Source organism: Pan troglodytes, chromosome X, assembly GCF_028858775.2.
Source record: "Pan troglodytes isolate AG18354 chromosome X, NHGRI_mPanTro3-v2.0_pri, whole genome shotgun sequence".
NCBI classification, from domain to species: domain Eukaryota; kingdom Metazoa; phylum Chordata; class Mammalia; order Primates; family Hominidae; genus Pan; species Pan troglodytes.
Window position 1 is genome coordinate 151,598,227 of NC_072421.2, and position 24,351 is coordinate 151,622,577.

Sequence of the window (24,351 nt, forward strand, 5' to 3'; positions counted from 1 at the left end):
AGCTCTACACTTGAGATCCAGAGCAAATGGAGAGAGTATGGTAAGCTCTGGGGAGCAGGTCGCAACCTGAAAAGCCTGGCGGACTCGACTCGTGGAGGAAGACTGCTGGCCCCTACTTATTCCCCCAGCAGAATAAGTAATAATTACAAAGGATTTGCAGGGAACAAGGGAAATGGATGAGGAAGAGACAGTTCTTGTTCTCTATCTGTCCAGGAATATTTTTTGGCATCATCCTTAGTGTACTATTTCTAATAGTCATACAATGACATCTTGTCCTCTTGCCCTTTCTCTATTTCTCCATTTAACAGGTTAGGTCTGTGCAGGCTGGATAGTGCAGCTGGGACATTGAGGAACACATTAGATCCTAGATGCCTCCATGGCAAGAGATAGTATCACAATGTAAAAAATGCTTGTATAGGCTGGGCGAGGTGGCTCACGCCTGTAATCCCAGCACTTTGGGAGGCTGAGGCGAGCAGATCACTTGAGGTCAGGAGTTCGAGACCAGCCTGGCCAACATGACAAAACCCCGTCTCTACTAAAAATGCAAAAATTAGCTGGGCATGGTGGTGCTTGCCTGTAGTCCAGCTACTCGGGAGACTGAGGCAGGAGAATGGCTTAAACCCAGGAGGTGGAGGTTGCAGTGAGCTGAGATCACACCACTGCACTCCAGCCTGGGGGACAGAGTGAAGCTCCATCTCAAAAAGAAAAGAAAAGAAAAGAAAAACAAAAGAAAATGCTTGTATAGCAAATAGGTTACGCTTTAGAAAACCACAGCTATCTTTGATAGAGGAGTATGGGTTGAGATCATATTCATCTTGACTTTTACTCGTTCAAATTATTACATCAATGACTAACCTCAAGTGAGTTTATGACTGGGCAGGGAATGTGACCAACATCTAAAGTCTGTGCCGTGCCACTGCCCACGGGCTGCTTGGCTTCAGAACAAAGCGGTTATTTGCATCAGTGAATCCAAGTTGGTCCTCTTGCCTCCCATGCTATAATTGGAAACACCGAGTTTGTAAGTACAATGTCACCAGAAATGTCACTTGTAAATGCAAAGCTCAAATCATCAGATCCAAGACTCTAAGACACCCAGCCTTGCAGAACAAGGATGGAACTTGAGAGGGGAGAGAATGTGCTAGAGCTTACACTGATGACCTGGAGGGTCACAGCCTTACCCAGATGTACAGGGGCTGCCGTCAGAGTGGGGACAAGTTTTCTGTTCAAAGGCAGTAGAAAGCTTTTTAGAACAATGGAAGCAAATAATATCTCTTGTTGCATTGTGTACAAAATGTGAGACAGATCAATGGAATACACACAATAACAGATAAAGGAAATACACAGGAAATGCGCGCAAGAAAAACACCTGGGTCCCTGAATGACAGGAAATAGTGCTGTCTAATAGTGCACTAAGATTCTGTTAGAAATTTCTTCCCTAGCAATGAAAGACAGTTAAAGGGAATCATGTCATTGTATGTGCAAATCTTGGTATTTTAATTGCATATGTATCGTATAAATTAAGCTTTTGTCTGATTTCCACTGTCTGTAAGAGTTAAAATTAAAAAAATAAACACTTGGCTGGACCAGACACTGAATTAATGATTTTAACACAAAAATGATACTGAAGAGAATGTGAATGCACTAATGCCACCGAACTGTGTGTACTTAAAAACGGTTAAGATGGTAAGTTGTATGTTATGGGTATTTTACCACTATTAAAAAAAAGTTTTTAAGAAAAAAGGCTAATAAGATTTCTGGGTTCAGGCAGGAGTAGGAAGGCAGCGAAAACCCGAATTCCCCCACTTCTCCTAAAAGAAGTCCAAACACAGGAAGAATGAATGAGCCCCCCTCCTTGATATACTGGAGGAAACCAGAACCTGTGCCATCAGAAAGCGCTAGGATGTGACAAAGCAGGGAGGGGACTACAAAGGGCCCCAGCGGTCCCGACCAGGATCCACCCTTTCAGGACATGGCCCAGGCCCGCTCAGGATCGCATGGGGGCAGATGCGAGCCCCAGGAGAACTCCCGAGGGCCCGCGGCGGCCGCCGGGGGCTTCCTGACGCGCGAGCGGCGCGGCGGCGCCAGAAGAGGGCGCCCGGGAGCCGAACAGGAGGCCAAACCCCGGGCCTTCCCGCGTTCCCGGGGGTCCCCGTGCTAAGGCAGACAGAAGGCGCCCACCTGTCAACAGTGAGAACCAGAATCCACAAAGGCCAAAGTGCGGAAGGCACTGGGACAAAGCAAAGCGACCCACAGAGCAAGAGGACCGAGCCGCTGCCGCCGCTCACCGGAAAAAGCGTTGCACAGGGCCCGAGGCAGGGGCTTCGCAGAGGCGTTCAGCTCCCTGCTGGGAGCTGTTCTGGGGCTCCGGGTCCCACGGCCGTTTGCCCAGCCGTTTCCCAAGCCGCAGCCTTGCTCCGGATTCGCCTCGCACTTTTTTTTTTCTTTGGACAGTGCTAGGAAACATGCGTTTAATAAAGAAATCTAGGCATGCAGTTTTCAATTAACATGGCCCATTATGTCTCTCTCCTTCCGCTTACAGTGAAGATCAGGACCATGAAGTGAATTTGAATTTCTTTTCTTTTCTTTTTTTCTTTTCTTTTCTTTTCAAGACAGGGTCTTGCTGTATGGCCCAGGCTGGAGGATCATGGCTCACTGCAGCCTCCACCTCCTGGCCTCCAGCAATCCTCCTGCCTCAGCCTCCTGAGTAGCTGGGACCACAGGTGTGCACCACCACGCCCAGCTAAGTTTTTAAATTTTTGGTAGAGATGGGGTGTCACTATGTTACCCAGGCTGGTCTCCAATACCTGGGCTCAATCGATTCTCCCACTTTAGCCTCCCAAAGTGCTGGGATTACAGTCGTAAGCCATTGGGCCCAGTCACAAATTCCTTATTTTCTTTGTCCTACGATATGAACAACCCAGTTGGAACATAATACGACGTGAGAAGAGAAGCCTGCCATGGGGAGGGGAGCACAGACCCAGCAGGCAGGCTCTCAATGGGAGGTTCAAGGCGAGTCCCCCTCCCACCCACCTGCTCCCAGCTGAGAGTCCATCTGGGCCTCCGGTGGGCAACGACAAAAAATTCCATTTGGTTGAGAAGACGTGACTGGCACTGGCTCAAAGCCAAACAAATACTTGGTGGGCCTGCTTGGAGTTTAGCTCACACTTTTTGATTTTCTGTTCACTGAATTTCACTGCTGTAGGAACCTCATATAAATGGAATCAGATAGTTATTTTTTTTATGACAGGCATTGGGGGATATATCTTTTTGAAGGCTCTTTATAACTAAACAGTAAATAGTTTAATTACAGTGGAAATTCTCTGGACTAGATTGTAAAGGTGGATCAGATTTGGAAATAAGACTTTTTTCAAGTCAAAGAAGAAAAACCAATTTAAAAATACAAGGCAATGGCCGGGTGCGGTGGCTCACGCCTGTAATCCCAGCACCTTGGGAGGCCAAGGCAGGTGGATCAGCTGAGGTCAGGAATTCGAGACCAGCCTAGCCATCATGGTGAAACCCTGTCTCTACTAAAAATACAAAGAAAAAATTAGCCGGGCATGGTGGTGCATGCCTGTAGTCCCAGCTACTCAGGACACTGAGGCTGAGGAGAATTGCTTGAACCCGGGAGGCAGAGGTTATAGTGAGCAAAGATCACGCCACTGCACTCCAGCCTGGGCAACAGAGCGAGACTCCATGTCAAAAAAAAAAAAAAAAAAAGACATATCAGAAACAAAGAAAGAAAGACATGACAGGCTCAGAATCAATGTCAACCTGGGCAAAGGTCAGAAACGGAACAGGGACCCTTTCTTTGTGGGCAGGTTTGACATGAAAGGTTCAGCGACTTCAACTCTTCTGATTCTTTCTTCTTGAGCCCATTTTGGTAAGTTGTGTTTTCCTAAAAGTTTGTCCATTCCATCCAAATGTTCACATTAGTCAGGATCTGTGAAGGATGTCAATGGCTGTGAGGCGAGGGCCCCTTGCCAGTCCCCATGTTCGTTATTTATGGATGCCTGATGCCCACAACCTCGACTTCTCAGCTGAGGGCAACTCCTCCTGTCCTCTCGCTGCTTCCACCTAAGCCACCAGGAAATCCTGTTGACTCCACTTACAAAAGCTCTCCAGAGTCTGCTACCTCTTACCACCCTACTGTCGCCTCCCAGACCTGGTCTCCCCGCTTCTGCCCTGGCCCCTACAGCTCGCAGACAGCTGCCAGAGGAGTCCATCCGAATCAACTTCAGATTGCGTCACTTTTTCTTTCAAAATCCAACAAAGCTCCCCATTCCATTCAGAGTGAGAAGGGCCCCGCCATGCAGCCTTTCCTCCTCCTATTCACCAACCCCACTCTCGCTCCAGCCATCCTGATATCCTTGCTGGTCCTGGAGCAGGCCAGCCACGCTCTTGCCCCAGGGCCTTTGCACTTGCTGCCCCTCTCCTGTGATGCCCTCCTGGATCTCTGCATGGCTCCCTCCTGCCCTCCCTCCCTCGAGTCTTTGCTCACATGTCCCCTTCTCAGAGGGGCTCACCCTGGTGCCTTTCGAAAGTGGGCATCCACTCCCTTCCCACCCTGGCACCCGCACCCTCCTGTCTTCCTTTTTCTGTTCTCCATCCTACTCATCTCCCCCAACTAGAAAGGCAGCTGCAGCTGCAGATCACGGGATCTCCATCTGCAGCTGCATCCCGGGACCTAGAACAGGTACAAAAGTACCTAATAAGTACCCACTGAATGAATAATTGGCTGAGTTTTCTGTACCAAAGACTGAGCTAAGACTCTTTAAAAGGATGATCTTATTTAAGCCTTACAGCAAGTAAATGTTATCCCCATCTTCCTGATGAGGACACAGTGACCACCACGCTCAAGGACACAGAGGGTGGACGTGCCACATTCACACTCTGTGGCTTAGAGCGGCTGGACGGGCAGGGACTTAGGAGGCCTGCAGCAGCCAGAGTGAGATTATGAGGCTGAGCTGAGAATATCAAGACTGTACCGAGTAGGGGGCCTTGGCAAGTGTGGAGAGCCCGGCAGCTGGGGCAGAGGGCGGAGTACGGTGTGTGTTTACGGACCTCTTCAAACGAGGTAGGAAGGTCAGAAGTCAAAAAGGGAACAAATGATGTTTAACCACACAAAAATGAAAATCCAATGGTTGGATATCCATTCCAAATACACAAAGGCAACAGATAAGTGACCCGGGCCAGGCACAGAAGGCCATGCACCCGTAGGATTGCACTCAGAGCTCCCAAATGCATAGGAATAGAAGGGTGGGTGCAAGAGGCTGAGGGATGGGGAAAGGGCATGGGTGTTTCATGAGGACAGAGCTTCCGTTTCATGCAATGAAAAGAGTTTGGAGACGGATGGTTGTGACTGGACTATACACTTACACACGGTAGCGATGGTACACTTTCTATTATGTATATTTTAACACGATCTTTTTAAAGTGTCAAAGGCAAATGGCCAAATGGTTCCTTGTCCTATAGCTGTAGCAGCCATCGGCTGTTAGTGACAAAGCCCCTGAGTCAAGATGACAGCAGCCCCCATAACTCCTAATCGGCTCTCCCGCGTGGAGTCATTTAGGAGTAGTCGCATTAGAGACAAGTCCAACATCTAATCTTCCACCCTGGCCAGGGCCCCAGCTGGCAGCGAGGGTGGGAGACTCTGGGCAGAGCAGAGGGCGCTGACATTGGGGCCCGGCCTGGCTTGGGTCCCTCTGGCCTTTCCCCAGGGGCCCTCTTTCCTTGGGGCTTTCTTGGGCCGCCACTGCTCCCGCTCCTCTCCCCCCATCCCACCCCCTCACCCCCTCGTTCTTCATATCCTTCTCTAGTGCTCCCTCCACTTTCATCCACCCTTCTGCAAGAGTGTGGGACCACAAATGAGTTTTCACCTGGCCTGGGGACACACGTGCCCCCTCAGGTGCTGAGTGACTTTCTAGGACAGTAATCTGCTTTAGGCTAAAATGGGACTTGATCTTCTGTTAGCCCTAATCATCAATTAGCAGAGCCGGTGAAGGTGCAGAACCTACCGCCTTTCCAGGCCTCCTCCCACCTCTGCCACCTCCACTCTCCTTCCTGGGATGTGGGGGCTGGCACACGTGTGGCCCAGGGCATTGGTGGGATTGCACTGAGCTGGGTCATTAGCGTAATCCTGGACAAGGGCAGACAGGGCGAGCAGAGGGCCAGCTCCAGGGCTCAGGCAAGGCTGGGGGCTTCCCCCAGACACCCCACTCCTCCTCTGCTGGACCCCCACTTCATAGGGCACTTCGTGTTCTCAAAGGGCTTCCAAATAGCATGGTGGCCTTGGATGCCCAGGGAAGCCTCAGAGTTGCTTATCTCCCTCTAGACAGAAGGGGAATCTCGGTCAAGAGGGAGAGGTCGCCCTGTTCAAGGCCACCCAGCCAGCTCATGGCGGTAATGGGACAAGGCTGGCCAGCCATCCCACCCTCAGAAGGGACCCGGTGGGGCAGGTGATCTCAGAGGAGGCTCACTTCTGGGTCTCACATTCTTGGATCCTCGGATCCTCTGACTCTGGTGGGGACAGGCAGACCAAGCTCTCTTGGACCCGGGAAGAGGGACCCTTGGAAGTCACTTGGGATTGAGTTCTAGAGTCTTGACACTGTTTCAGCAAGTGGCATTGTGAGATCTATACTTTGAACCCACCTCAGGCATCTCATCCACAGAACAGGGACAGTGACCATTCCATCTTGCCAAGGAGTGGGGGGCACACACCATGCTGCTGGCAGCCAGGGTGGAAAGTCAAGGGGTCCCAGCTGAAGCACCGCCACAGAGGCAGGATGCAGTCCGAGAGGGGACTTCAGAGCAGGGGCCCAAGGCCAAGGCCATCAGGGAGGTCTTTCTGCAGGAGGGACCTCTTTAGGAGTTAGGCCCTAAAAACAAATAAGAGGAAGAAAGGCACTTGGTGGTTTTTAGTCTATTCACGGTGCTGTGCAGCCATCACCACCATCCAGCTGCAGAACTTGTTCATCTTCCCAAACTGAACCTCTGGCCCTGTTCAAACCCAACTCCCCACCCCCCAGCCCCTGGCACCCACCCTTCCACTGTCTGTCTCTATGGATTTGACCACTCTAGGCCCTTCATATAAGTGGAATTTTACAGTATTTGCCCTCCTGTGACTGGCTCATTTCACTGAGCAATGTCCTCAAGGGTCATCCATGTTGGAGCATGTGTCAAACTTCATTTCTTTTTAAGGGTGAATCATATTCCATCATCTGTATAGACCACAATTTGTGTAGCTAATCATCCGTTGATGTTTGTTGATTTGTTTGTTTGTTTTGAGACAGTCTTGCCATCAGAGCTCACTACAGGCTCAACCTCCCAGGCTCAAGAAATCCTCCCGCCTCTCTACCTCCCAAGTAGCTGTGACTACAGGCACCTGCAACTGTGTCCTGCTAATTTTTGTATTTTTTGTAGAGACAGGGTCTCACTATGTTGCCCAGGCTAGTCTCGAACTCCTGGGCTCAAGTGATCCTCTCACCTCGGCCTCCCAAAGAACTGGGATTACAGGCATGAGCTACCATGTCCAGCCCAATTGCCCATTGATGGGCACGGGTTGCTTCCATGTTTCAGCTGTTGTGAATCACGCTGCTGTGAACATGCGTGTGCAAACAGCCCTTCCAGACCCTGCCTTCCATTCCTCTGGGCCTATACCCAGCAGTGCGGTTGCTGGGTCCTATGGGAATTCTACGTTTAACTTTTGGAGGAGCTGCCAAACTGTTTTCCACAGTGGCTGTGCCATCACAATCCAATTTTAGGACATTTTTATCACCCATAAAGCATTCCCTGTACCCATTAAGAAGTCATCCTCCATTTCCCTCCCTCCCCTGTCCTGGCACCCATTCCTCTGCTTTGTGTGTCTCTGGATTGTCCTATCTAAGCATTTCACAGAGATGGAGCCATGCGCTCCGTGGTCTTTTGTGTCTGGCTTCGCTCACTGAGCATGCTGTTCTCCAGGTCCATCCACGTTGTAGCGTAGGTCAGCCCTTCATTCCCTGTTATGGCCAAATGATACTCCATTGTACAGACAGGCCACTTTTTACCCACTCATCTGCTTCTGGACTTTTGGGTTGCTTCTACCATGTGGCTGTTGGGAACAGTGCTCTGTTTGTATTCATGTACGGGTTTTTGTGTGGACACACATTTTCAAGTCTTTTGGGTACACAGGTGTAGAAGTGCCAGAGTCGGGGAAAAAGTTCACCGGTGCCGCTGGGCATCAAGCCCACCTTTCTAGGCTGTGAATGGGCCCTGGCAAGTCTGTGGCCAGGACTCGTCTCCTCTTCCACATGGGGCCCCTAGCTTGGCACCTAGCACGTGGCAGGCAGCGACGGATGTTAAAAGCCATTCTTGCTATGGGTAGCCAGGCTGGGGCTCCATGCAGCCCTGGCCTTCAGCTTGGCAGCCAGGGCCCCCTTGTGCCTGCAGCAGAGGCCATGCTGCCAGGAGTGTAAGTGTGAGCCAGGAATGCTGGAGAATCGTGGCTCTGAGAACAGGGACAGGAGGCCACAAGCTCACGCCTTGGCTTTCCTGAGCTTAAGGAATAAACCCAAAAGGAGGTACCTGGAAGGAGCTGGATTTGGGGACTGAGGAGCTGGGAGCTGATGGAAGCCGTGAAAGGGGATGTGCTCCCGGGGAGGCGCTGGGGCGGGTGGGCCGTAGAGGGGACAGGGCCCCTTGGTTGGAAACTGAGGCGAGGCTACGGAGTTGGGCACTAACAGGCCATCCGTGCCCCTGCGAAGCGTGGGGACAGAGGGACAGCAGAGACGGCCTGTCTGGACACTCTGTTGACGGGGGGCCTGTGGTTGGTGAAGCCCAAGGCAAGGCTGTGAACTCAGGGCAAGGGAGACGTGAGCAGGCGCTGCCATGGGCTGATGTGGGCACTGCAGGTGCACCCTGGCGGCCAAAGGACCTACAGCTCATGGGGGGCAAGGGGGAGGAGGGAAGCCAACAGCAGGATGTGCGCAGTCAGTCTGCCCCCCCTACACTGGAGGAGGAGCCCCCCGGCACAAATCTCGCCCGTTTGGGCCCACGGACATGGCTGGCCTCGCAAGGAGGATCCGGTTCCAGGCCTCGGCCCTAAATAGTCTCCCTGGGCTTTCAAGAGAACCACATGAGAAAGGAGGATTCGGGCTCTGAGCAGTTTCACCACCCACCCCACAGTCTGCAAATCCTGACCCGTGGGTCCACCTGCCCCAAAGGCGGACGCAGGACAGTAGAAGGGAACAGAGAACACATAAACACAGAGAGGGCCACAGCGGCTCCCACAGTCACCGCCACCTTCCTGGCGGGGATGGGTGGGGCGTCTGAGTTTGGTTCCCAGCAAATCCCTCTGAGCCGCCCTTGCGGGCTCGCCTCAGGAGCAGGGGAGCAAGGGGTGGGAGGAGGAGGTCTAAGTCCCAGGCCCAATTAAGAGATCAGGTAGTGTAGGGTTTGGGAGCTTTTAAGGTGAAGAGGCCCGGGCTGATCCCACAGGCCAGTATAAAGCGCCGTGACCCTCAGGTGATGCGCCAGGGCCGGCTGCCGTCGGGGACAGGGCTTTCCATAGCCATGGCCCAGCAGTGGAGCCTCCAAAGGCTCGCAGGCCGCCATCCGCAGGACAGCTATGAGGACAGCACCCAGTCCAGCATCTTCACCTACACCAACAGCAACTCCACCAGAGGTGAGCCAGCAGGCCCGTGGAGGCTGGGTGGCTGCACTGGGGGCCACCGGCCACCCACCTGCCCCGCCCAAGGGAATCTCTCTTCTGCACGTCCCCACCAGCAGAGAAGGCTTTCTCCCATAGCTTTTCTGATGACATGAATTGGGGGGTCCTCTCCAAATCTAGAAGGACACCATAATATCGAATATGCATTCTCAAGCCACACAGGCTTCCCAGCCCCTTTGAGAATCCGAGGCCGGGGAAGAGTTTATGTGCTCTTTCTTTGTGGCCCGTAGATGAGTGTGTTCACTGCTAGCGAATGACCTCTCATTCCACGGAGTCCCTCAGCTTCCTGGGGAAGAGCTGGGTCTGTCTTTACATTTGAAGCCAAAAGGAGGCAACATACTGACACACCCAAGGGAGGCGGGAGGGTGGGGAAGACAGCAGCAGAGGGCAAGAAACTTCTAGAACTTCAGGGTCGGCAAAGCCTGTAGCAGTCATTTTGTCAAACTCCATGATGGGGCCACATGGCTTTTGGCTGCACACCTCTGGGGGAAGAGGCTGCATTGGCGCCCAGGGCCATCTTTCCATTCGGAGCCGTCCTGGGAGAGAGGGCTCAGGCCCAACAGAAAGCTGAAAGCTCTCATCAGGGCAGCCCGAGTTCTGCCATTGGGAGTTGCCCAATCCAAAAGTTTTGCACGCAGGCCCTCAAAGAAGCTGAGGACACCAGTGACCGCCCCACTCCTGGCCCTCTCCCCAGGTCCCTCCTCCAAACCAAATTCCTTTGGTGCCTTCAAGAACATCGTGCAGGCCGGGCGCAGTGGCTCACGCCTGTAATCCCAGCACTTTGGGAGGCACAGGTGGGCAGATGACGAGGTCAACAGATAGAGATCATCCTGGCCAACATACTGAAACCTCATGTCTACTAAAAATGCAAAAATTAGCTGGGCTTGGTGGCGCATGCCTGTAGTCCCAGCTACTCAGGAGGCTGAGGCAGGAGAATCGCTTGAACCCGGGAGGTGGAGGTTGCAGTGAGCCGAGATCACGCCACTATGCTCCAGCCTGGCCACAGAGTGAGACTCTTGTCTCAAAACAAAACAAAACAAAAAACAACAACATCGTGCAGGCTGTGGTTTCCAGAAGCCACGCCAGCTCCTTGATTGCCAATAAACATCCCGCTGTGGGGTGGCCAGGACCGAGTGCCAATTAGTGACAGAGTGCCCAGACCAAACCGGATGAGGATCTTGCAGTTGACCTCAACATGACTGTGCCCAGAATTTCCTTGGTGGCAGTGTCAACAGTCTCTTCCTAGATGCCCCCAGACTTCATCAATGCATGATGCTTCAGTGCACTCTTTTCAAATGTCGGGGTGGGTTTTTTTTTTTCCACAAAACTTCAAGCATCTACTAAAGTAGAGGGAGGAGTGTAATGAACTCCGGTACCCATCACTCAGCTTCCACGGTTTCATCTCATTTCATCTGTGACCCCTCCACTACCCTTTCTTCCTGATTCTTGGAAGCAAATCCAAGACATCACACCCTTCCCTCTGTAAATCTTTACTATGTTCCTCTAGGAGAAAAGGACTCTTCTCAATACATAACCACAAGTCATCATCACACCGACAAGTGTAACAATATTTCCTGAATAGCTTCAAATATCCTAGTAGTGTTCAAAAAATGTCATACGTATTTTCAGTCTGCTTGAATCAGGGCTCAAATAAGGTCCACACATTCAGATTGACTGATATGCCTTTTGACTCCCTTTGAATCTAGAGGTTCCCTTTCTATCTCCCTGCAATTTATTTGTGGAAGCAACCAAGTCGTTCATGACGTAGCCTAACAGGCCCCTCTGACGTTGTTCATTATGATTTTTCTGTAAATTGGTAGTTGATCTGAGGATCTGGCCAGAGGCAGGTTGGATTTGTTGGTGTGTTTTGGCAAGGAGAGTGTCTCTTTTCTGGGGTGTTGGCAGCTACTGAAACTCAATGCCCAGACCAATTAAACCACTGGGGATGGAAAATGACGGCATTCGGACACCTTACCCTGCCTTCACCTATTGGTGACCAAAACCTTAACATCTTCACAGGTCTTCTTACCCTGAGGGTATATGCCACTAGGTTGCGTAGTAAAGCGGTGTGTTTCCAGTCCCTTAGAATAGTCCCTCTCTAAGTGATATGCCACTCAGTGGATATGCATTTAGCTTCATTTCTTTTGTTGCTGATTTTCAGAGATTGCTCTGTAAATTTAAACTTTTGTTTTACTTTATTTTATTTTTTCGAGACAGTCTTACTCTGTCGCCCAGGCTGGAGTGCAGTGGCGCGATCTCAGCTCACTGCAACCTCCGCCTCCTCGGTTCGAGCGATTCTCCTGCCTCAGCCTCCCGAGGAGCTGGGACTACAGGTGCCCGCCACCACGCCCAGCTAATTTTTTTTATTTTTAGTAGAGACAGGGTTTCACCATGTTGGCCAGGCTGGTCTCCAACTGCTGACCTCAAGTCGTCCGCCCACCTCGGCTTTCCAAAGTGCTGGGATTACAGGTGTGAGCCACCGCCCCCGGCCACTTAAATTTTGTTTTATAATTATGTAATAAAACAGTTAAAAGTCTCAAATTAAAATCTAGAAAAGAAGGTGTATTTGAAGAAGTCTGGCTTCTCTGCGCCACCACCGACCGCCCCTTCCCTATCTGCCTGTATTTCCTCGAATCACTTTGCCTGGGAGTTGACTTTGATTCTCTTGCTCATTGCTTCATGAAATTCAGTTCCAGAACTTTCAGGAGGGAGGGGTAGGCCATGACACCAGCTCTAGTTACACTGGTGGCAGCTCCTGTCCCCTCCCCCACTGCTGCTGGGACCTGTTCTCTCCTTTGCCCCCTTGTCCCTGCACTGCCCAATTTGGACCGCAAGGGTTGCCAGGGAAGGGCACTGGCTGCCTTGTTTTCAGAGGTCGTAGCACCTAGATTGCTCCAGCCCCTTGCACTTGCCTGCAGGCCAGAGTGTCCCAAACCCTCCCAGTCTCAGCTGCTCTTCCCCAGTTCACCCAAGGTACTTCCCAGGGAAGAGCTGCCGACAGTTTGGGGGTTCTCTGTTCTTAGGTCCATCAGCAACCCCATTGCTCCCCTCTGCTTCCTTCTGCACGGAGACTGACGCCATGCAGGTCTTCAATTGTCAATGGTCTGTCCCTGCTGCTCATACTGGGGGTTCCTGGGGAGCCAGTGCCAGGTATCGGGATTGCAGACATTGTCTGTGGGTTTCCGGAAGCTCCTTGTGTTGGGAACATATGGGGCCCGTGCACAGAGGGCAGCAGAGGCCTTGTGGGATCCAGCTGTGCTAGGGGTGAGATTTATCTGTCTCTCCTGGCCATAGCCAGGAAATCCCCATTTTTCTTAAGCTAGCTTGAGTTGGGCTTTTCTAACACACAGCTAAAGAATCTCTTGATAAACCTTGGGACTCTCCATGAGGCCTTATATGGCAGCAGGTCTGTGGCTTGCAATCCCTTCAAGTAATCTGCCAAAAACAATGTTATGACGAAGGTCCTTCCAACACAAAAGGTGTAGAGCCCTAGCAAACTCCTACAGAAGAAAAAGGAGAAATAATTCGTTTGTAGTCCCAGCTACTTGGGAGGCCAAGGTGGGAGGATCACCTGAAGTCAGGAGTTCGAGACCAGCCTAGGCAACATAGCCAGACCCCCATCTCTACAGAAATAAAAAAAAATTGCCATTGTGGTAATGCACGGCTTGTAGTCCCAGATACTCGAGAGGCTGAGGCAGGAGGATCGCTTGAGCCCAGGAGTTCCACGTTGCAGTGAGCTATGATTGTGCCACTGTACTCCAGCCTGGGTGCCAGAGCCAGACTCTATCTCTATTTTTTGTTGTTGTAGTTGTTGTTGTTGTTTTTGAGACGGAGTCTTATTCTGTCACCCCGGCTGGAGTGCAGTGGCGTGATCTCAGCTCACTGCAACCTCTGCCTCCTGGGTTCAAGTGATTCTCCTGCCTCAGCCTCCTGAGTAGCTGGGACTACAGGCGCCCACCACCATACCTAGCTAATTTTTTTTTTTTTTGTATTTTTAGTAGAGACGGGGTTTCACCATGGCCAGGCTGGTTTTGAACTCCTGACCTCAAGTGATGCACCCCCTCGGCCTCCCAAAGTGCTGGGATTACAGGCGTGAGCCACCGCTCCCAGCCGACTGTATCTCTAAATATATAATAATCATAATCATAATCAGGACACCAGTCATATTGGATTAGGGCCCACCCTAATGACCTCATTTAAACTTGGTCATTTCTGTAAAGACCCTATCTCCGAAAACGGTCACATTCTGAGGTATTGGGGTTAGGACTCCAACATATGAATTTGGGTGGGGACACAATTCAACTCATAACACATTCATCGATTAATTTCCTCATTCATTTATTTTCTGAGCATCTATTGTGTGCTGGACACTCTGTGAGGATGAATGAGTCACAGTCTCTGGTGAGAAAGACAAGACTTGTACTTGTATCTCAGTACTGGCTGCTATAAGAAATTACCAGGCTGTGGCCGGGCGCAGTGGCTCACGCCTGTAATCCCAGCACTTTGGGAGGCCGAGGCAGGCAGATCACGAGGTCAGGAGATTGAGATCATCCTAGCTAACATGGTGAAGCCCCGTCTCTACTAAAAATAGAAAAAATTAGCCAGGTGTGGTGGCGGGCGCCTGTAGTCCCAGCTACTCAGGAGGCTGAAGCAGGAGAATGGCGTGAACCTGGGAGGCGGAGCTTGCAGTGAGCCGAGATCATGCCACTGCACTCCAGCCTGGGTGACAGAGCAAGACTCCGTCTCAAAAAAAAAAAAAAAGAAAAGAAAAGAAAAAGAAATTACCAGGCTGTGCACGGTGGCTCACGCCTGCAATCCCAGTACTTTGGGAGGACAAGGCAGGAGGATCTCTTGAGGTCAGGAGTTTGAGACCAGCCTGGTCAACATGGTGAAACCCCATGTCTACTAAAAGCACAAAAATTAGCTGGGTGTGGTGGTGGGTGCCTGTAAATCCCAGCTACTACTCGGGAGGCTGAGGCAGGAGAATCGCTTGAACCCAGGAGGCGGAGGTTGCAGTGAGCCGAGATCACATCACTGCACTCCAGCCTGGGTGACAGAGCAAGACTTTGTCCCAAAAAGAAAAAAAGAAAAGAAAGAAAGGAAAAGAATAAAAGAGAAATTACCATAGATTGGGTGGCTTCTAAATGACAAATTTATTTCTCACAGCTCTGGAGGCTGGAAGTCAGGGTGCTAGTGTGGTGGGCTCTGGCGAGGACCCTCTTCCTGACTGCAGATTGCCAACAACTCATTGTATCCTCACATGGAAGAAAGAGAGCTAGAGAGCACTCTAGGGACTCTTTTTCTTGTTTGTTTTAATTTAAAAAAAAATTTTTTTTACATGGGCATGCCATGTTGCCCAGGTTGCATTTGAACTCCTGGGCTCAAGCAACCCTCCAGCCTCAGCCTCCCAAAGTGCTGGGATTACAGGCATGAGCCACCATTCCCAGCTAATTTGGGCTGTTCCCAAAGGCTCAAGTGATCCTCCCACGTTGGCCTCCTGAGTAGCTGGGGCTACAGGCGTGAGCCACCATGCCCAGCTTCTAGGACCTCTTTTATAAGGGCACTAATCCCATTCATGAGGGCCCCACTCACTCTGCACACGTGACCTAAATGACCTGCCAAAGGCCCCACCTCCTAATACCATCACCTTGGGGGTTGGGATTTCAACACAGAAATTTATGGGGGGCACGTACATTCAGATCATCATGAACAGTAACTCCTATGTGTGACAGAAGGTGACAGAGGTGGGTAGTGGTCTTCCCCTCAAGGGGGTGAGTTGCCACTAGCTGGGGAATCTTCTGGAAGGCAAATGCATATGAGCTGGGCTTTACAGGAGGCAAGCGTTTCTCTATGGAAGGGCAGAGGACTGTGGGAGGTAGGAGGTGGGGCTGGGGCAAAGGGAAGAGGGGAGCAGGGAAGTGGGGTGACTGCACACTGGCAGTGGGGAATCAGATGGAGGAGACGATGAGGAGTTCTGTTAAGTTCAAGATGCCAGTGCCAGTGACCAGCGGGCGATGGTCTCTGGCTTGAGGGACAGGATGGAGGGGAGACTGTCTGAGGATGGACAAAGCTGGAGGGAAACAGCCAATTGCAAAGGCAGGAGGGCGGAAGGGGGAGGGGAGAGGTGGGATCAGCACTGGTACAGACAGGCGGTGCTGCAGCCCAGCTCCTCTCTCTCCTCTGCCTCCTGCCCTCAGGCCCCTTCGAAGGCCCGAATTACCACATCGCTCCCAGATGGGTATACCACCTCACCAGTGTCTGGATGATCTTTGTGGTCACTGCATCTGTGTTCACAAATGGGCTTGTGCTGGCGGCCACCATGAAGTTCAAGAAGCTGCGCCACCCGCTGAACTGGATCCTGGTGAACCTGGCGGTCGCTGACCTAGCAGAGACTGTCATTGCCAGCACTATCAGCGTTGTGAACCAGGTCTCTGGCTACTTCGTGCTGGGCCACCCTATGTGTGTCCTGGAGGGCTACACCGTCTCCCTGTGTGGTAAGCCAGTCGGGGCCCAGGCTCAGCGGAAACCACTCATTCACCCTGCAAGCCCCTCCGGCCACCTCATGATGATCTGGGCCCAGCTGCTCCTGTAGGCCTGTCTCCCTCCACATCTGTGCCTCACATCCATACACTGAAGGGTTCTGGAGGCTTCCATCTGAACACTCACATTAAATTCAGCTCCCTTGAGTCAAACATACCCTGAGTTCCTACTCTTGAGTCAGGCTCTGCCCAGGGACAGCCAGTTTGGAGCTGTGGGGCTGGTGTGGGAGGAGACAGATACAGAGCTAGACAACCCCAGAACAGTAGGGGGGCGGGGACTCTGGGCACCCTGGACAGAACTCCCCTGCAATTAGGGATGCCTGCTCTTTCAGCTCACCAGCATCTGCTTTTCCCGGAGGAGACACAATTCCCAGATCCTCTCCCCATCCCTATCACTAATATCTCTGTGGGCCACTATTCCGCTCAGGTCAGGAGACAGTGGCCGAGAGGTACTAGCGTGCCAGGCTCTGTGCTAAGGAGGGGGCCCTATAGCCAGACGGCGACCACACAGTACCATCATCAGTCCTCTCAGACAAGAAGGGGCCTGGGGGAGGTGGTGGAGGAGCGGCTGGGAGCAGTTTGTGGTTCGAGTGGGTAGAGTACCACCAAGCAGCCGTGGCTGCTGGACACGAGGTGGGCAGGCCCAGGTCTCAGAGGCCTCAGACGTCACGCCCAGGAGCTGGGACTTTCTTTCAGGAGGAGGAGACCCCACATCCAGCAGCAGCAGCTCCTGCTCTTGCCTCCCCACCACTCTTAGCAGCCTCCCCAACCCCACCCCCTGTTAACTGCCTCAAATTGTACCCACAATGGCCCAGACCAGAGAGGGTGCTTGTCCAAGTCCCGGCACTACCCCGATAGTCTAGAAGGGGAGCCAAGGGAGGGTCAGGCAGAGAAGGTCCATCCCCAGGTCCGAGTGCTCTCTGCAGCAGGCATGGCCTCGGTGGTCACACGACCCTTCCCGAGTGCCCCCCTGCATCTCCGCCCACGTCTGTCTCCGTTTCTGCCATGGTCTCCCGCTCACCCTTGCCTCTGCTCATGGTCTGTTCTTGGGTCAGTCAGGTGCCAAGCAGCCAGCACTTCCCCACCACTTTTGGTCCACGGATGCCCTTGGCCATCTGGGAAGCCTGTGGACCCCATCTCAGGAGAATTTTTGCAAACGCATAAAATGAGACCCATAGGATTACAAAGGCAGCAAATTATATTGAAATACAGTTATCAAAGTATTAAACATTCATCAGTAACATAGTCTTTAGTTAAAAGCATTTATTGGCCAGGCTCATGCCTGTAATCCCAGCACTTTGGGAGGCTGAGGTGGGAGGACTGCTTGCCTCCAGGAGTTTGAGACCAGCCTGGGCAACATAGTGAGACCTCTTCTCTACAACAAATAAAAACAGCTGGGCGTGGTGGCACACCAGTAGTCCCAGCTACTCAGGAGGCTCAGGCGGGAGGATCACTTGAGCTCTGGAGGTCAAGGCTGCAGTGAGCTATGATGGCACCACTGCACTCAGCCTGGGCAACAGAGTGAGATTCTGTCTCAAAAAGTAAATAAAAATAAAAGCATGTATTAAACGTATTAGTGACACCACTCAGTACTAAGGTATTAAATAACAGGATCCCGCCTGACAATCACTGTTATTTCAGAGTAGTGATGAACATAAGTGGTATTCGAACTCTCTGCCACCTCTATGAATTGACAGGAAAACATCTGTGACCTCTCTTGCTGACCTAGTCACAGGTACTGCTAATACTGCCACGTTCATAATGGAAGGAAATGCCCAGTGTCTGTTCGAGGTTGGTGGAAAGAAAGATGTCGTTTTTTCCACCTCAGTCCGTGGAGCCCTGAATTCTGTGTGCAGACGTTTGGGGTCTAAGCAGGACAGTGGGAAGCTTTGCTTCCCACCTTTGCTTTGGCTCAAAGCCCTCATCTGTCTGCTCTCCCCATAGGGATCACAGGTCTCTGGTCTCTGGCCATCATTTCCTGGGAGAGGTGGCTGGTGGTGTGCAAGCCCTTTGGCAATGTGAGATTTGATGCCAAGCTGGCCATCATTGGCATTGCCTTCTCCTGGATCTGGTCTGCTGTGTGGACAGCCCCGCCCATCTTTGGTTGGAGCAGGTAAGGGTGCGAGGACGCAAGATGGAGTGGGCAGGGTCAGACTCTGTGACCTTAAGGCAAATCACTTCCTTTCTCTGGGCCCCTCTGAGCGTGCAATGTCTATCAATGTATGAATGTGGCTGCAACATAGGAAAGGCTCTGTGGTCCCCGAACCTCTGGAAACATATTTATCCCAAGCACGATCAGGTCACAGGCGCACACGCAGCTCAGGCCATCAGCACAGCTGTCAGTGAACGCATAGCGTGTTTGCATTCCAGGTCTCTTCCTTGCACACGCTGCCGCACCACGCCCCCCACCTTTCAGAGGCTGCTTGGGTCATAGATCCACCTGGGCCTACAGAGCACATGTCCCGGCCAGGCCAAGCAAGTGGCTCAAATGTTTGATTGGGGTGGACTGGATGGGACAGCATTTCACTGTTTTATCGACAAGCTCGTGAATAAGTTCTCGTGGTGTTTGGAGAGGGAATGTTCTTTCCTCGAGAACGTTCCACAATTCTGGGAAACAAACCTTGTGGAAGCCTGTCTCTGTCGCCCGCCCTCCTCATGCCGCCATGCCCCACACAGCTGCCCGTTATCAAACATGTGTGGTGAGCTGACCCTGGTGGAGGCTCTCCCGTGGGTTATCTCATTTAATCCTCCAGGCCACTAAGTGAGCAGGGCCCTTTATTTCAGTCATGGCCTAGCTGACCTCAGATAAAAGACTCAGCTCTTCATGGGTGTTCTCAGAAGGTCAGGGCAAGAAGGAACCTCACAATCCCTTTGTAAAGAAGGGGAGTGATTGGGAAGATGAAAATGTCCTGGAAGCAGATAGTGGAGATGGTTGCACAGCATTGTGAATGTACCAAAGGTCACAATGGTACTTTTTTCTTTTTTTGAGACAGGGTCTCACTCTGTCACTCAGGCTGGCACAGTGCAGTGGTGTAATTATGGCTCACTGCAGCCTCCACCTCCTGGGCTCAAGTGATCCTCCTACCTCAGCCTCCTGAGGAGCTGGGCCTACAGATGCACCACTTCACCCAGCTAATTTTTTTTATTTTTTGTAGAGACAAGATCTCACTATGTGTTCCAGGCTAGTCTTGAACTCCTGGGCTCGAGCAATCCTCCTACCTCTGCCTCCAAATGTGCTGGGACTATAGGCGTGAGCCATTGTGCCTGGCCTATAATGGTACATTTTATGTTATGTGTATTTTACCACAATTCAAAAAGAAGAAAGGCATAACATCCAAAAATGGACAAGGATTAACCAAAATCCTACCCAACGGTTTTGTTTTGGGTTGATGAAAATGTTCTGGAAGCAGAGGTGGTGACTGCCACAGAATTGATCACTTCAAATTGGGTAATCTCATGCAACATGAATTTCACCTCAATTTAAAAAAACAAACCCCACCCCAGTTAGCACCATGCCTGGGCCGGGGGTCCTGGGTCACCCCACCCTGCATCAGGACTGGCTGCCGGCCCTTCTCTCCAGGTACTGGCCCCACGGCCTGAAGACTTCATGCGGCCCAGACGTGTTCAGCGGCAGCTCGTACCCCGGGGTGCAGTCTTACATGATTGTCCTCATGGTCACCTGCTGCATCATCCCACTCGCTATCATCGTGCTCTGCTACCTCCAAGTGTGGCTGGCCATCCGAGCGGTAAGCCCCCCGATTCCTCCTGGCCTCACCCGCCTCCTGCCCCTAAGCTGCTCTGCCCTCGAATCAGTCCACTCAGACTCCTAAACTATTTTTCCAAAAATCCTTAGAGAAGAGGATTTTACCCCTATGAGAAAATATTAAGATCCAGCGATGAGAATCAGGTGATTTCTTTGGGACTGTACCAGTGGCTGCAGGTTCAGCCCCAGCCCCGTTGTCCTCAGCTCTGTGAGACGGGAAAGCACTGCCACTCCCTCCCTGGAGGAGTCCACTAAGGGAACAGAGGTGTGCCTTGCCCCAACCCTGGACAGTTCTCCCCGGGGTGGAAAGGCTGCCTTTCCCACAGAGTAGAGTGGAGCAGCCACATCAGCAAATGACACCTGCAAATCAAGGCGTGTTTTTATGAGGCTGCCACCAGAGTACCCTTGTCCTTTTCATAGGCTGTGGGGCCGACCAAGGAGTGGACCCGAGAGTGCCATTTGCCCCCCTGACCCACTCTCCACCTCCATGTCTGGCCCTCTGCCCTGGGAAGCTGATCCTGTCCACAGCCGTCACCCCCCACCCCTAGACTAGGCTACCACTGGGAGCCCTTCAGGAAGTCAGAGCAAGGGAGGAGAGCCAGGCTGGTTCTTTTCTGTTAGCAGTGGGAGCCCTTTCAGGGTGCTGGCTTTCCTATATGAAGCTGCCTGTGCCCACAATTGGATGGGCATGCCTGCCAAGCTCTCTCTAGAGGAGTCTGTGAGCCTGTGAAAGGCCCCCTCACCCCGTCACCTTGGGGTGAAGGCTCCCACAGGTACCCAACCATGGCTTCGGCTGTATTAGTCTGGGATGGTAGAGCCCCAGCTCCACAATGTGGCCCCAGCTCTGCTGTCTCAGCCATCCCTGCATTCCAGCCCTCACACTCCCTCTCTCATCCCCACTCATCTGCCTGCCATCAGTCCCTCATCCCTGGCAGGCGGTGGCTGCCCTCTGGCCTCCCCCACAGTGCCTCTGCCTGGAGGCCATTCGTCTCCTTCCTCCCAGCAGGCATGAAGGAGCCACCCCACCAAAGCTGCCCTCAGCTGCCTCACCGTGAGTCCAGGGCAGGATTTAGTCCACACAGTGGCCAACCTGGCCTAGGAAGCCTGAGGGAAGTGTATGCATTGCTCTGACACTCCCATCGCGCACCCCGCCAGCCACTGCTTTTGCCTCCCCCGCCATCTCCACCTTGTTAACTCCTTCATTCTCCACGCCCAGTCATCAATCAAATCAGGCCTCCATGCTCAGGCCTGAGCGCAGGACACGACAGTCTGTTAAGGGATCAGGTGAAGCAAAGGAGCTTGTTAGATCCAGCTCTGGGGTCATCTTAGGCCACGCCTAGCTGCATGCCACCTCCAATTCTAGAACTCCCCCAGGGCCAGCCTGAGGCAGCCATGTCTGCCTGGGGCCGGCTGTGCTCCACTCAGGGCTGGAAGATGGCTGCTGGGCTCCTCTCCTCCTCCCCACAACTCCCTATGCCTGGGTCACCTGCCTCTTGCTGCCCTCCAACCCCCGACTCACTATCCCTGTCTCCCTCAGGTGGCAAAGCAGCAGAAAGAGTCTGAATCCACCCAGAAGGCAGAGAAGGAAGTGACGCGCATGGTGGTGGTGATGATCTTTGCGTACTGCGTCTGCTGGGGACCCTACACCTTCTTCGCATGCTTTGCTGCTGCCAACCCTGGCTACGCCTTCCACCCTTTGATGGCTGCCCTGCCGGCCTACTTTGCCAAAAGTGCCACTATCTACAACCCCGTTATCTATGTCTTTATGAACCGGCAGGTAAGCAACACCATCAGCAGATCCCACTCAAAATACCGTGTGCCCTAGAAGGGTGCAGTGATGGCCCCACCTGGCATCATGTCTCTGATAAGAAGCCCGCGGAGCACCTGGGGGACCCTCCAGGGAAATGACCGGGAAAGGCTCAGCGTGTGACCCAGCCCCAGCCAGAGCTCCAGCTGGCCCTTAGCAGAAGGCTTAGGTGTGCCCTCTGGAATCCTTTATAGACTCGGCCTGAGGGTGGCATTTCCCAAAGCGTCTGTGTGCCGTGTGCTCTTCCCTTCCGGTGGCCCTAGAACTATGGCTGCCGAGCTTCAGGGGCTCTCCTGGCGTTCAGACGCTCTAGGAGTTGGTGAGCCCTAGGTACATCCACCCTAGGTGTGCCCCTCTTCTGTTCAGACTCGACCCTTCTCAACCTTCATCTCTCCATTTTCAAAGCGTAACCTCTGGAATTTGTGTTCCTATAAGAACAAAAGCCGGCCCTCCTTGGCTACACTGACCAACAGTTCAAGAGCTTTCACGAGTTCGTGGGTTAGTTCAGGGGGGACGTGCTGTGGTCCTGCCCAGAGGCAGCCTCCTTAGCTGGCATATTGGGCCTCAGCAGCAAGCTGCTCACACACCTAAATCCCCCCACCTCCTGCAGGTTACAGGCTTCATTAAAGCGCAGCTGTGATGTGACTTGATGGTGGCCAGAAAGGTGTGCAGAGGCCTCCCATTTCACCAGGCCCAGTCCATCCCTTCCACTGGGCTCTTCCTTGCTTCTCCATCTTAGAGCCACTCAATGGCTCCAGCCCCTTTGGCTCAGCTTTGACTCACACAAGCCAAGTCTGCAGAGTTCATTAAGGGTTCATTCTCTCTGGTAACTTTTAAACAGTAAGTAGGACCACGCCTGCAGTGGATTTCCGGGAACTCGCTGTAGCACACTGATGCCCAGAGTGTAGTTCTATCCCTGACCCCTGTTTCCTGACTTTCATGAGGATCTTTTTTAGGTTTCTGGAATCCTAAACTATCTTGCCAAGTACTGTCTTTACTGGATTATTTCCATTCTCCTTTCCAGAACTCCCCCTGGACAGGGGGAGACAGATGTCTGCACTTCTGGACCTCACCAGGCCTCGAACTTTGCTTTTACCCTTTCCACATAATTATCCTGTCCTGCCACATTCTGCGAGAATTTTCTGGAACGCAGTTCCATGAAGACAGCAAATTTTGCTCAGGACAGAGTCTGGCACACAGTGGGTGCTCAAGCAGCAGCTGCTGAATGGATTCCTCAGCCCTATCTCCCAGCTCTTCAGCCGAGCTGATTCTGCTGTTCGTCCCGTTTCTTATGTTATTAATTTCAACCATTATATTTTTTATTTTTGAGGGTTTTGATGATAGAGGGAGTTAGAGCTAGTCAAGAGTAGGCCTGAAATATTTAGAAAATGCCTTTGGTCTGGGTCCTCAAAGCATTGTGGTTACTTCAGTGATGACACAGGACATGATTTGAGACATTCATATGGCCCAGATCTCTTTGGGGTGAAGCAGCAAAGACAGACCCCTCCTGGTACCGGAAGACGCTTGGCTGGAGAGATGAGGTAGGGGCTAGATTGTCATTACCTAGGCCTCACCTTGCCCCAGATCCATGGACTGGAAAAAACATGACAACCACATGCCTTTTCATTAATATTCCTCTGAGCCGCTCACCAGACAGTCTGGGGACAGGTCACCACTGCCCCTTAGCTGTCACTGTGGATGAGTGTCATGGGGCTGCCGTCACAAACTACCACAAACTCAGTGGCTTCAAACCACAGAAATGGATTCTCTCAGGGTTCTGGAAATCTTGAGTCTGAAATCAGGGTGTTGGCAAATGGAAAGGTTCCCTATGGAGGCCGAGAGGGAGAAGCAGCTGCAGGGCTGCCGGCAGTCTTTGGCGTTCCTTGACTCCAAGGTGTGTCACCCCAGTCTCTGCCTTCATCTTCACGTGGCCTTCTTCCCTCTGTCTGCGTGTCCGTGTCCAAGCGTTCCTTTTCTTATCAGGACACCAGTCATTCGATTAGGGCCCACCCTGCTCCAGTGTGACCTCATCTTAACCTGAACACGTCTTTTGGGGGACCCACTTCAACCCACTGTAGTCACCATCAACTGCTAAGTCAGATGACATCCCCGCGTGTGAGGGAGAAATAATCCAAGCCTTCCTCCATCCCCCATGGGATTCGGAATGGGTGAAGGGAAGGCTCGGGCACGTACATTCAGCACAGTGCTCCACCCTTCCCTGCTCTGCTCAGTAACGCTTTCTGTCCTTCCAGTTTCGAAACTGCATCTTGCAGCTTTTCGGGAAGAAGGTTGACGATGGCTCTGAACTCTCCAGCGCCTCCAAAACGGAGGTCTCATCTGTGTCCTCGGTATCGCCTGCATGAGTTCTGCCTCCTACCCATCCCGCCCACCGGGGCTTTGGCCACCTCTCCTTTCCCCCTCCTTCTCCGTCCCTGTAAAATAAATGTAATTTATCTTTGCCAAAACCAACAGAGTCACAGAGGCTTTCACTGCAGTGTGGGACCACCTGAGCCTCTGCGTGTGCAGGCACTGGGTC

The 24,351-nt window shown here is 52.3% G+C and overlaps 1 protein-coding gene across 1 annotated transcript; it reads left to right on the forward strand.

Moving 5' to 3' along the window:
* Positions 1-9,452: 9,452 nt before the first annotated feature.
* On the forward strand, positions 9,453-24,280 carry LOC129138866 (long-wave-sensitive opsin 1). Its single transcript, XM_054677045.2, has 6 exons — positions 9,453-9,661; positions 15,904-16,200; positions 18,190-18,358; positions 19,826-19,991; positions 21,546-21,785; positions 24,068-24,280. The coding sequence occupies exons 1-6, from the start codon at positions 9,505-9,507 to the stop codon at positions 24,176-24,178; spliced, it is 1,140 nt and encodes a 379-aa protein (XP_054533020.1). The 5' UTR covers positions 9,453-9,504; the 3' UTR covers positions 24,179-24,280.
* The last annotated feature ends 71 nt before the right edge of the window (positions 24,281-24,351 follow it).

Bases quoted from the DNA above. Each gene is read 5' to 3' on its own strand.
- LOC129138866 (XM_054677045.2), top strand. From the start codon at position 9,505: ATGCGCCAGGGCCGGCTGCCGTCGGGGACAGGGCTTTCCATAGCCATG. The intron at 9,662-15,903 runs GTGAGCCAGCAG...TCCTGCCCTCAG, and splicing joins CAACAGCAACTCCACCAGAG to GCCCCTTCGAAGGCCCGAAT. The intron at 18,359-19,825 runs GTAAGGGTGCGA...CCTTCTCTCCAG, and splicing joins CCCATCTTTGGTTGGAGCAG to GTACTGGCCCCACGGCCTGA.